Source organism: Pleurodeles waltl, chromosome 4_1 (assembly GCF_031143425.1).
Source record: "Pleurodeles waltl isolate 20211129_DDA chromosome 4_1, aPleWal1.hap1.20221129, whole genome shotgun sequence".
Taxonomy (NCBI): Eukaryota; Metazoa; Chordata; class Amphibia; order Caudata; family Salamandridae; genus Pleurodeles; species Pleurodeles waltl.
In genome coordinates this window covers 812,033,833-812,046,246 of record NC_090442.1, presented here as the reverse complement: position 1 = coordinate 812,046,246, position 12,414 = coordinate 812,033,833, and the positions used below count along the sequence as shown (strand labels likewise).

General features: G+C 42.1%; 1 protein-coding gene across 4 annotated transcripts in view; it reads right to left on the bottom strand.

Annotated features, from left to right (window-relative positions):
- The window catches only part of CAPS2 (calcyphosine 2), a 925,516-nt gene that overhangs the window by 796,048 nt on the left and 117,054 nt on the right, over positions 1–12,414 (bottom strand). For all 4 annotated transcript variants that reach the window (XM_069229548.1, XM_069229545.1, XM_069229547.1 and 1 more), the window contains exon 3: positions 8,932–8,978. In XM_069229548.1, the coding sequence (XP_069085649.1) occupies positions 8,932–8,978 (47 nt within the window). The remainder of the gene's footprint in view (positions 1–8,931; positions 8,979–12,414) is intronic.

The window sequence follows — 12,414 nt, the reverse complement described above, 5'->3', positions numbered from 1 at the left end:
ACACCTACATACAAGGGACAATAAAAAACATCTAGTCATCAGAGTAACTGCTGATGCCATTGGTTTCACCTATGTAGCATTCAATGAGGGTGAGACAGTCCAGATTGCATACAAATCACATTTTTACTCAACAGCAGAACAACATTTTACTCCCAATGAGAAAATTCTCACTGCTGATCATTAAAGAAAGACCACTAGCCCAAGGGAAAATACATTATTGTTGTATCTCCAATCCCAGTTCTTGAGGCTGTTACCAAAGCCAGCATTCCAAACGCTAAAGCATTACATCCATATTGGATCCAATGGGCAACAGGACAGTCAGTGATGTAGACTATATTTTTGACCCAAAGTTACAAACTCAAAAACTCTTCCAATATGAACTAGAATACCCAGTTCCGGCAAACATATTGCCTATTGATCAATATCAAAGAGTTATGTACACGATGGCTCAGCACAACCTGCAGTAGGCACAAAGCATCAATTCTCCGCTGCTTGCGCAGTCTTAAGTGGCTATATGGAGGGTAGTAAGTTCTATCCACAACATACTTTCACGCAAACCCTAGGGGATTGCACTGCAGAACTAGCAGAGCTAAAAGCTCTGGTGATGGCACTGAAACATACAGAACCCGCACAGCTAACACTGATTGTCTGTGATTCGTACTATTGTGTCCAGTCCTTCAAAAAATATCTGCATTATGGGTGCCAGAATTGGTTCAGAGATTCCAAAGGTAACACCAACAAACACAGACTTTTGTGGGGGGAAAGTAACGGATCTGAAGGAAACGCTACAAAACGTCCATGTTGTACATACACTTGGACACTAGAGCGTTGGAATACACGTTGCTGGGAATACACTGGCTGATGAAGCAGCCAAATCAGCAGTATCTACGGCTACAGTAACTCGTTCTAGGAAGAAACCGGATGATGAAATATGAGCTGCCGTGAAAGCCGCGGCTGAGGGCACACCCTTAACAAAAGCATTTCCTGCTAAATATTCCTACTGAATGGGAGGCTTACTTGATGCAGAAGTAAAAATACCAGGCGTGGAAGTTCGAGTAACTCCCAATAAAGACCTAAGACCACAGTTGGTCAAAGCAACGCATGAGGGGGTTGCCTCTGCCCATGCTGGTGTGGTGGCTACAATATCATTATTGTAAGCTTGTTATTGGTGGCCAGGTCTATACAAACAGACCAGGCAGTATGTCCTTTGTTGTGATATCTGGCAACAAATTAAGGGGTCCACCGTCAAAAGCCCACCACAGACACCCCTCCCAATTTCTAACAAACCATTACAATGTGTGTACTTGGACCATTGTGGTCCCCTAACTCCTGACAGTGCATACAAATACATCTTAGTCACTGTTGACCCCTGCTCTAGATTTCTATGGGTGTGGCCACAACGCTTGGCTGACGCTCAGACTGTTATTAAAGATTTACAAGTCTTTATCGATGCAGTTGCGGCTTTCCACTTGGACCAGGGCCCTACTTTTGCCTCAAGGGCATTCAGGGACGCCATGGCTTCGTTAGGGGTTCAATTCCATTACTCGTCTCCATTTCATCCCGATAGAAATAGTGTTGTGGAACGACAAAATCGAGATTTGAAGCAATCCTGAAAAGCCAGAGTCTTAGGTATGGGTCGTAGTCGGCTTACTCAACTGTATGGAGTCCAGAGAGCACTGAATAATCTGCCTAGAAGGTCCCTGGGGGTCGTACTTCATACAAGTGCCTGTTTGGAACTCAAATGTATGTTCCAGATCTTGATGGTCCTGGCGTGGAGGTGGCAGAAACACCTTTTGACATAAATGAGCGTGCCACTGTCTTGCAGGAATTACAACAGTTCTGTGACGACAACGCTTCTGCCAGTGCTGCCTCCGTAGGAATTAATGATGTACCAATAACATCTACTGGCTTGATTCCAAAGGTTGGGGATCTAGTATATGAAAAAGTTGCGGTGAAAAAGGAGTTTGGTCCTTCCTATCATGCACCGGTTCCAGTCCTGGGAATACACGGTACCAGAACTGTTATTCTACCACCGCTGCCTGGTTCTAAAGAAAACCGCTATGTCTCCATCGGCAATGTCAAGTTACACCATGTGGCCGATCCTGCACAGCAGACCAAGAGGAACAAGCCTTAGTACCCGGATCCCTCTCACTACTGGTCAAGATGTTCCTCTATAAGTGTTGAGCAGCAATGCTGACACCTCTTTGACCTTGTGGAAAATGATCTTGCATTAGTTCCACTAACATCAGTTACAACAAGCAACACGGAAATTGCTGATCGATTTGACTCGACCTCTACACAAATGGATGACGTCATTTACAGTGAACCACTGTGGGAGACTCCTACCAGTTTTCCTCCATCAAATACGGCTCCAGGTTTTGCACTAACTGCTTTTGGATATTTTGCAGACATCACTGACACCTTTTCGGACTCATTTGCCTCTTCTACACCTGAACTGTCAAAAACACGTAAGCTGATAAATTGGCTTAAAACAAATTACTTTATTTTCCCATGGAACCATCTGTGGCTTTCCTTGACTATATTAGCTTTCCTCCTTTGGATTGGCTTTGTTATTTCTTTCTACTGATACATGATCATTACCTTCCTGGACAATCAACAGTTGAACTGGTGGATGAGGTCCTAAAACCCCATTTTTCTTCTCACAAGGTCCACAGAAACTTGTCTTTCGTGAACATTTCCGCTATACCAATTCCTGAGGGAATTGTTTGGATAAAGTCACATTTGATATATACAGCCCAACAGAGGTCATTCAAATACCATGTGTGTTTAAACTTTCTATGAATTATGTAATAATACCCAGAGTTGTTTCTGAGGAATGGGATGTGAAAACAGTTGATTCTATGATGACTGAGTTGCAGTATTTTACTGTATTTGAAAGTGAGGATGTTTATCAATCCAAAGAGAATCATGGTGACATGTGTTGCTATAATTATTATGGACACCATTTCATTCACTGAGCAAGTACCCCAAACACTATTTTTAATTACACACGATGGGAACATTGTCCAACTCTACCACAAGGGAGTTCTTAAACATATTCTGAAAAGTTTGCATATTTTTCTCAGCACAATGTTAAAAATATACATATATTATTGACAGATACAAAATTAATTTATTCTGACTCCTTTGTTTCCCGGTTGGCTGTAGAAGGCTAGCAATATTGGTTGATATCGATTGACTTAAAAAGTGTGTGGGGAACAAAAATTTGGCAAATAAGGGGAAAGGAAGCCTTATTTAGAGCACGTCTGATACCTGTTCAAATGATATTTTTAGATGAAACTGTACAACAGACAAGTTGTTTAGGCTAAGCAAAATTAAGGAGTTGAATGCGGCCAGTATTCCTGCCCCTGCAACATTTTACAAATGGCAAACAAAATGTAAATGCAACTGAAGATCAGTTCGATGAATGGGTCCAAAACGGCACATTTAATGCTTCACTGTGACGTCATGGTGGGTGGTTATTGTGGCCAATAGATACCAATGGGTGTCAAATGTTTAGTAAACTCCATGTTTTTTTTTTTAGAACAAGTAGGCCTGACCCTCGCTATGTGTCATCTGAACATGCGGGTATAGTAACAACATACAGTATAGGGAAACTATGTCAGCAATGGTTGAAGAGTTCCTCACTTGACGCTGTTAGAGAACACCTCAGTCACCTGTCTAATAACACTGACTTACAGGATTTCCTCTTAGGCCCAAGAAAACAACACAGAAAGTGCTTCTTATATGCAGTCTATAATGAAATTTGGAAGCTTTCTCAACAAGAAGCTGCTGCCCGGTTAAGGCAAATAGATCAGAAAAACTTACAGAAGGGATTAGCTGTTGTAGATAATGGGATTAATACCCTGTCTGAACAAGTATACACCTTAAACAATATTGTTTCTTCTGCAATAGACATAGTACAAAGCAACATGTCCTCTTTACTCCACTAAGGTCCATTATACAGTTAGGTTGGACACTACAAACACTGAGGGCAGGTCGCGTTCCCTGGCAACATGGTAGCACAAGGGACTTATTTTCCACATTTAATTTAACGTAACAACAACAACTAATGGCTAAGAAAGAAGCGACTTATGTCATGTTAAATATTGAGAAATTCAAAAAGTTGCCTTTTACTGTGGCCGAAATACCATCTGCTGAGTGGTTAATACAAAGGGTCATTAATCTACCTATTTTGACACTTCAATTCACGTCCTGCTTAAAACACATTCCAGTGGGCAGATTTGAAAGCATGAAAGAGGTCTTTCTTTGCAGTAGTGAAAGCGAGACTTCTGTCAGCCATTCGATGGTTAGTAAACAGCTGTCCTTGCAGGGGGCGTGTAACGCTTAGGCGGCAAACTTGGCTTGTTATCTGAAGGGAGTCCCATGCCCCTTGATTAGACCTGAGTTCCAGGTGCTCTTGAATGGCAGCTATGTTCTCCTCAATAGTGAGAGCTGTTGTGGGGTGCGAGGATGAATAGTTTATGTTGTTTCGGTCCCCAAAATTGTTACATGCTGCAGGAATGTACTTTTTCCTCCTACACGACAGAGGGAAGTAGCTGAGATTTGGCCCCATATCGCTACTTCAAATGTGAATTTTTACAAGTATAGCAGACTTGAGGCTTTATTGTTTCAAAAACATGTGGCACTTACATCTGCACGTGAGACCTACGTACTTCAGATTGCGAGGTCATACGCAGAGATACAGTACTAACTTTCCGAGACACTTTGGTGAATTCATGGGAAGGATATTTAATGCGTCCAGAACTACTGAAATCGCAAATTTCTTTAAGGCTGTTGGTTCTGGTTTCGTTCACACTTGCTCCTCTACATTTGGCTTAATACCTTCAGCCATCCACTCAATATTCTCCAGTACGTTCGGGGGATTTCCGATAACTTTGGCTATAATAGGTGGCATTTTGCTTTTGCTACTTTTTCTGTGCATTGGCTGTCCCGCTGCAACAAGGAGGACTGAAAGCGCTTCCACAAACGCAGCTGTGTCGTGAACGCATGATGCAGTATATTGGAGCATCACTCCTGGAGCGATTGGAGTGTGACTGGTCTCTGTCACTCAGACTAGTTTTGCCTTGTGTGCACAGCCCTTGTTTCGGTGCCTCTGGAGCTCTTTTAAATTTGCAATGAAAGTTAGTCTTTCTACGCAGCACTTGTTTTCACTGGACACTGATCTGTTGATGTTCTTGCTGAGGGCTCATAACCAGACATGCGCGTTGAGGGTGCGTTTGTTACGGGAAGCCGTTTATGAGTTGCCCTTTGTGGATCATTTAACTCTAAACTCACTGTTGAGCACACCACAGAGTGCTGCTGCCTTGGCTGGAGCTCAGGCTTTGGAACACAAATGCTTCTTGGTTTTCCTTGGCGATGATCTTCCTACTTTACCACCTGTCGAAGTGGAAGATTTCCTGTCTTCACTTGTCCTAGATTCAATTGGCGATTTAAAAAATTACTGACTTTTGAAATTCTGCTTTTCCTGACGCCACAATTAACATTTTAAATTGTCCTTTTAATACATGCTCAAGTGTCTTTAACTTGTCATTATTGACATTCCCATATATATATATATATATATGCCTTAGGTTGACTTTAGGAGCTTTTCTACATAATTGGGCTTTGAACCAGCAAGGGGAGGGTGTTGTGTAGCCATTTTAGCTATAGTTTTAGACACGTTATTTTAGCAAACTAGGCCTGCTGCTGTGCACTTTAACCTAGATATGTTTTATTCTCACTTTGTTATATTATTTTAACAATAGCATAACTTGCGGTCTTGGATAATTTTCTCTATCTAGCTGTTCTTCAGCTAGGTCAGCACTGCGTTCTCAAAACAGACATTTCTTTCACTCTGCTTTTTTCAATGCTGCAGTAAGATAGGTTGCTGGCAAAAGTGGTACGCTTTGTCTCCAATGTTCACAGAAACATATAGACTCTTAGGTGGGGATCCTTTCATGGAATATCACCTGTGTTATTATAAAAAACACTACTTTGACTCATGTACGTCAGAGAGAGATTCCAGCCAGATGACCAAGGCTGTATGCCGATTGCGGAGTGCTTCGCTGCAGCTGCCTTTGTAGACTACAGGCCTCTTACTCAGGTATGATGTCTTCCCAGGGGGAGCCTGAAGGGCAGAATTAGAGCTTAACATGTTGTGCTCTAACACAGCCTAGGTAGGAACTATCCTTAACAATCTTAGTGACACAATGCTTGCATTATTTTTGTCTGTTACTTTCCTTATCACAATTTTAATCCTATTATGCTTTATCGTCCTAGTTATTGCAATACATGCTTTATTATCTAAGATGCAGTTGCTTCAATAAAACCTTATTGAACCTTACACTGCCTCGGATTGTCCTTGCATATGTGAGACTAATGTAACTGAGAGAAACAGATGACATCTGAGTGATCACGATTCCCCTGAGGAGTCATTTATGTCACGCGCCCGGTTACCCAATCATCCCTGCTCTTAGGTGGAGATGAGGCACTGCTATTTAGCCGGAACAACCCTGGATTAGGCCGACATGTGTCACATGGTGCCGGATCAGACTCAGTCCCCTGCAATACAAGTGATTCTACTGCCCAAATCCAGTAGTCTCATTAGGTTAATGAAAACCTACATGACAAGAGAATCATTCCAGACAGCAACTAAACCACCAGGAACACTTCTGAAGTAGTTTAAAAGACACCTACTAATTGGCCTGTCACAAGGTTTACTTAAATCAGTCAAGTCTCATTATAAACTGTACCTGGATCTCATTTGTACTCTACTTATCTTACTGGCAGTTGTTGTTTTCGATTGTCTCCTTCTGAATGCGTGTCCCCTGTACGCCTTGAACTATAGCCCTATAAAATACTCCAATTAGTACATTAACAGAGCCATGGAATTAGGTGTGGACAGTGGATTTGTACTAATGTAGCCAGGTGAGGATTAAAAGAGCAGAAGTAACTGCAGTGCAGAGTAGCATGTTATGTTCTGTTATTGCTTGCGCTTTCTGATGCATCAATACCACCATTCAGATCTTCCAAGTATTATAGCATTGTTCACAACTACAGTTATGATTGCAGCTAATTTGTCACTACCAATGCCATGTTCCTTGAAGATTATCTGCAAGACAGCCACATGAGATTTCATACCAACCATTTTGTGAACAGTATGCTACGGATATAACCTCCAGACCTGAACCCAGTTCTGATGACTCTTATGTAAATTTTGTTTGCCTAGGTTACCTATAATACAGTTAACATCCAGCCTTTCATTAGCAAATGTTTTTTAACTTTCTGACTTTGTCCCATGTGGTCCGCCCATCGTACCACCACTTCTGCTGTACTTGATGTTTCAGCCGAAGCAAGATCACAGTACACTTATGGTATCTGTTTCACTCTGTTATTCCCAGAGGACCATTCTTAAACTACATCCTAAGGTGGTCACAAGGGGCAACAAAAAATGGTTTTACTGCAAAACAAAGCTTTGGAAGTATACTTATTATTGAAAACATAAACACAGTTATGGGTTCACAGAATACTGAGAAAAAAGTATTCATTTCCATTTTGCTATCTACCCCAGAGGTTGTTCACTAAACCAAGTATCTCAGCCTCAGCCAAACAGTGTTTTGGAATGTGTTCCATACCTTGGCGTTATAAAGATAATTCCTAACTTTTTTTGGTGGAAACTCTAGGAAAATTGCTTAAATTTACAGTCCTCCTACTTTCTTTTTCCCCTTTCCCTCATCTCCCTCTGAAAGTGCTGCAGTTAATCCCAGTGAGTGAAGGAATGCGACAGGGGCTCCTTCGGTAGCCCCAGCCTTCAAACAAGCATTTGCAATGGGGTGGGTCTCGAGTTTGCAAGCAGCCTTGCCCTGGGGATTACAAGTCCCCTTTCCGTCAGCCTTTTCATGCGGTCTCACCGCCATAAAAAGGCTGGTAGGAAAGGGGCCTCGGGGCCCTGTGGGGCCCATGCACTGCCCATGCACTTGGCAGGTGCCCCCACGGACAGCCCCGTCGCGCATTTCACTGCCTGAATTACGGACAGTGACATTTGTGACAGGTGCTGTCGCACCGGACGCATCACAACATTGCCGCCAGCTCGATTATGAGCTGGCATCAATGTTGTGGTGAGTTTTCCGCTGGGCCAGAGGGCGGAAACGTTGTTTTCACCTGCTGGCCCAGTGGAAAACTCTTAATAGGGTGGGCAGCATTATGCCAGCACTGGAGTTAAGCTGGCTGCAGCAGCTTCAGCGATGTTTTAAAAAGACTGCCAAAGTCGTAATGAGGGCCTAAGTCTTATGTCTAGTCTGGGTTTACAGATAGTTACAATTTCTTAGAAGTGCAACACAGAAATGCATCAGGGATAATTAATCTGTAGAAAACAGGAAAGAGACTTTTAAAAGTCACAAGGCCAACAGCGTTACTCGGATGAAAGTCGCAATAAAACAAGAAAAAAGTTCTGTACTTCAGCAGAAAACAATACGATCTCTTAAATAAGCAGAATTGAAATAAGACTAAGTAAAACAGAAAAATAGGTTTCAGAAGTTAGCAAATAATCTCTTGCACAGAAAGGACCTGCATCGGGCTGCACAAATATTAAAGCCGCATTCCTGTTACACTACTATCTGAACCTCAAAAGCAGATCCAAGGCTATCTTACAAAATTATGAGAAGATCCCAAATGTGGTTGAAAACCTGGTATCTTAAAAAAAAAAAATGAAAAAACAGGTAGAAAATTCAAGTGGCAGATACTAAAGACAACTGTAACCCAACAGTAGTGAAGACATGAATAGCTGGAGGGATGTCTGGAAAAAAAAGAAAATCTTCATATTAAACGTTTTATGTTATTCTATGTTAGTGAAATACAGGCTTTTTCCAATCAGATAAATACATTTATAATAGAAAACAGATCACACCAATGTAGAAGACAGATGCTTACTCATCAGGACGAGGATCATTGGAAGCTTGCGATTGGGATCGCCATCCCTGAAAAACATAGCACATGTAGTTTCAATAAATACTGGAAATGAATGGTATGCGTGAAAGTACATATATAAAACACAAACATATTACATTATTTGTTAGAGTTTTTTTGCCTTAAATGGATCTCACCACTTGATCTACTGGAGACGAAGTTTACTAATCTAAATATTTTCCTAAAAATATGCAACTAAAAAATTTGAAAAACATGTTTTGAATAGATTGAGAAATTTAATTGCAAGGTATAATACTGTCAAAAGGAATTGCTTTGTTCATATACTCTGCTGCCTATTTAGGAGAATCAGTGAGCTGAGAAGAACTGTATCACTTGAAGTAGGTATTTTGATGAAATGCTGTACTTGTCCCGATCGGATTCCATGCTACCTTAAAAGCTTGATAACACCAATTACCTGCAACTAAACATATATATTTTAATTTTAAGGAAACTGTAATTCTAACCTAAGTGCACTAGTAGAATTTGAGAGGACGTATTGTATGTTTCTTTAAGAAAACAATAACATTAAACAGCCTATGGTAGTGTCCGGTGGCTAAAAGAAAAAAAAAAGAATATCAATGATTTTACATTTATTTTATTATTGATGATTATATAACCTTGGCTTAACGTAAGATTCAAACATTTTCAACAACATACAATGACTGCGTAGCAAAGAACAGTGGCTCTCGTCTAATACCACGGACATTTGGAAAACAGGGTGGATGAAGCAGGTTCGTTGCAAACTGCAGAGTGGAGAGGCAGTCAAGGTTACAAACTGCCATATTCATCTAACTGAGATTATATTTCCAATCAATACATTAAAGACTGACTTGATAGAGAAGATCACTGTGAACACATGCCCACCAAACAGAGACACTATGTGAATGATCATTAAGGTGTAACAGGGCGTGTAAACATAGCTCCCAGAAAGCACTGGGGCCCTTTGATCCGTGAGCACAGATCCCTGTTCATGGTTATGAAGGTTTCAATATGGATTATGGATAGCTTAAGAATGTATTCAGTTGTTGCAGTTCTCTGGAATAATATTTCACTTTAAGTTCTTGGCTAGTATTTCTAAAGGATATTTTTTGCCTCCGATAACAGTCTGTGATACTGTCAAATTAGGAAACGGGTTCCCAATGGGTCAGTTCAGTGGCTTGTGAGAGTATACACAGAGGGATTCAACCAGATTCAGAGAGGAATAGAACTGAAAATTGCTCCTGCAGTAGTGGCCCATTGTCCATGTTCTATCGCCGTAAGCAGGGAAGCCCATCTAGGTATTGATTAATCTACTCTGGCTTTAGGTTGGAGGTCGGTTGTGCTGGACCTGGTTCTTTCTGCAGGACCATCCTTAGACATTTTGCCTTTTCCTTCCACTTTTTGCTGAATTTGTTTTTGTTGGCTTTAGGACTCTGGGCACTTTACCACTGTTGACCAGTGCTAAAGTGCAGGTGCTCTGTACTCTAAACTTGGTAATATTGGCTTATCCAAAATTATCATATTTAATTTACTTGTAAATCCCTAGTAGGTGCCCAGGGCATGTAAATTAAATACTACTAGAGGGGCCTGCAGCACTAATTGTGCCGCCCACTACAGCAGCCCTGTCAACATGTCTCAGGTCTGCCACTGCATAGCCTGTCTGTGCAGTTTTAAACTGCCATTTCGACATGGCAAGCATACTCACTTGCCAGGCCCATGCCCGCCTTTTTATAACATATAAGTCACCCCTAAGATAGGCTCTAGGCAGCCCCAAGGGCAGGGTGCAGTGTATTTAGTGTATTTAAATTTTACATTTAAAAGGTTGGACATGTACTTTTCATGTTAACATGCCCGGGAAGTGAAAAAAACTTTTACATTTATTTTTCACTATTGCCAGGCCTATCTGTCTCATAGGTTAACATTGGGATTGCCTTAAAGTATCCTTTAAGTGTAAATTCCAATTGGGAAAAGATAGCAACTTGAGATTTGGGGTCTCTGGACTCTCTGGTGAAGTCACATTTTAAAATGTAAGACTGAAAACACCACTTTTAGAAAGTTACTTTCCCCTGCCTGTCTCTAAATACACATCTGGGGTGGATGAAAGCTGGGCTTTGTACATTTCCTTTAGACAGTCACCCACAAAGGAAGCTTGGGTGTGACGTTTGCTTCCTGATCGGCCATCACCAGGCAGGTGGGTCTTCCTGGGCTAAACTGGAGAGAGGAGCTGACACTTGCACCTGAATGGGGCTTTCCTTCTCCCCACACAAAGGACTGCATAACTCCCTGTAGAGTGTCTGGAGCCAGGGAAGGAGGGACAGGGACCTAGTGATCTTCAAAGGCCTCTTTTGAAGTCCCTCCCACTTCAAAGGCACATTTGGGTACAAGTACTGGACCCCAAACCCCACCAAATCAGAACTCTACAGGAACCAAGGACATTCTGCCAGGAAGAAGAACTGCTGTGCTGTAGGAGGGACTGCCACTTTGATACATGCGTTGCTGTGTTGGCCTGCTGCTTCTGGCCTGGAGTGAGATGGATTGGACCCTGTCTCTACACCCTTGAAACCAAAGATTCTCCAAGGGCTTCTCGGCTTGCACTCTGTTTCGGAAGTCCCCGGGCATAGCTCCTACATGGCTGCCTGACTCTGCCATCTGTGGGTAAAACTTTTTAGCCTGTCCCGATCGGCGTATCATCTCCCACAGGCGATGATTCCTGAAAGCGGAGCTCGGTGCTCCCCGCTTGTCAAATCAAAAGATATGTGCCCTGAACGCAGTGGAATCCTGGCTACAGATAACGCCTGCCTCGATCATCAACTGAGCTCAACGCAACATGTTACTCTTTTCAACAGACTGGCGCTTGAAAGCAGCATGTCACCTTAGAACACCTCCTTCCTGTGCTTAGGTGTTGCCAGAGCAATGTTGTGCTCCGATGCGGAGGTGAGACCGCCGTAGCGTCACCCGAAAACAGGAGCAGCGCAACCTCGGGAGTCCGAGCTGACACGTGCGCCCCTGTAAGTCACGTTATGCCCCTCACAGGCGACTGACTCAAACTCAGTACAAAGATCCTGAGGGATCCGCAAAAGATCCCTCAGGATCTAAGTGGCTATTCTACATTTTCCTACCGATACTTTTGACGTTCGCATCAACTGACGATTCACTACTGGGATCATTTCCCAGTGTAAAGCACATAATTTCAAGCCCTGCGTTTCACCTCATTTGAAAAGTACATATCCTGAGATCTTCTTTTTGGATTTTTGTTGTTTTGATCTTATTTCACCCAGGTAAATATTCTCTATTTGTCTAAACTGGTGTGGAGTCTTTTTGTGGTGTTTTTCACTGTGTTACTGAAATTGAACTGTTGCACAAATACTTAAAACCTTGCCTCTTAAGTTAGGTCTGACTGCTCAGTGCCAAGCTACCAGAAGGTGAGCACAGGTTAATTTAGGTTGTGTATCTTACTTACCTTGACTA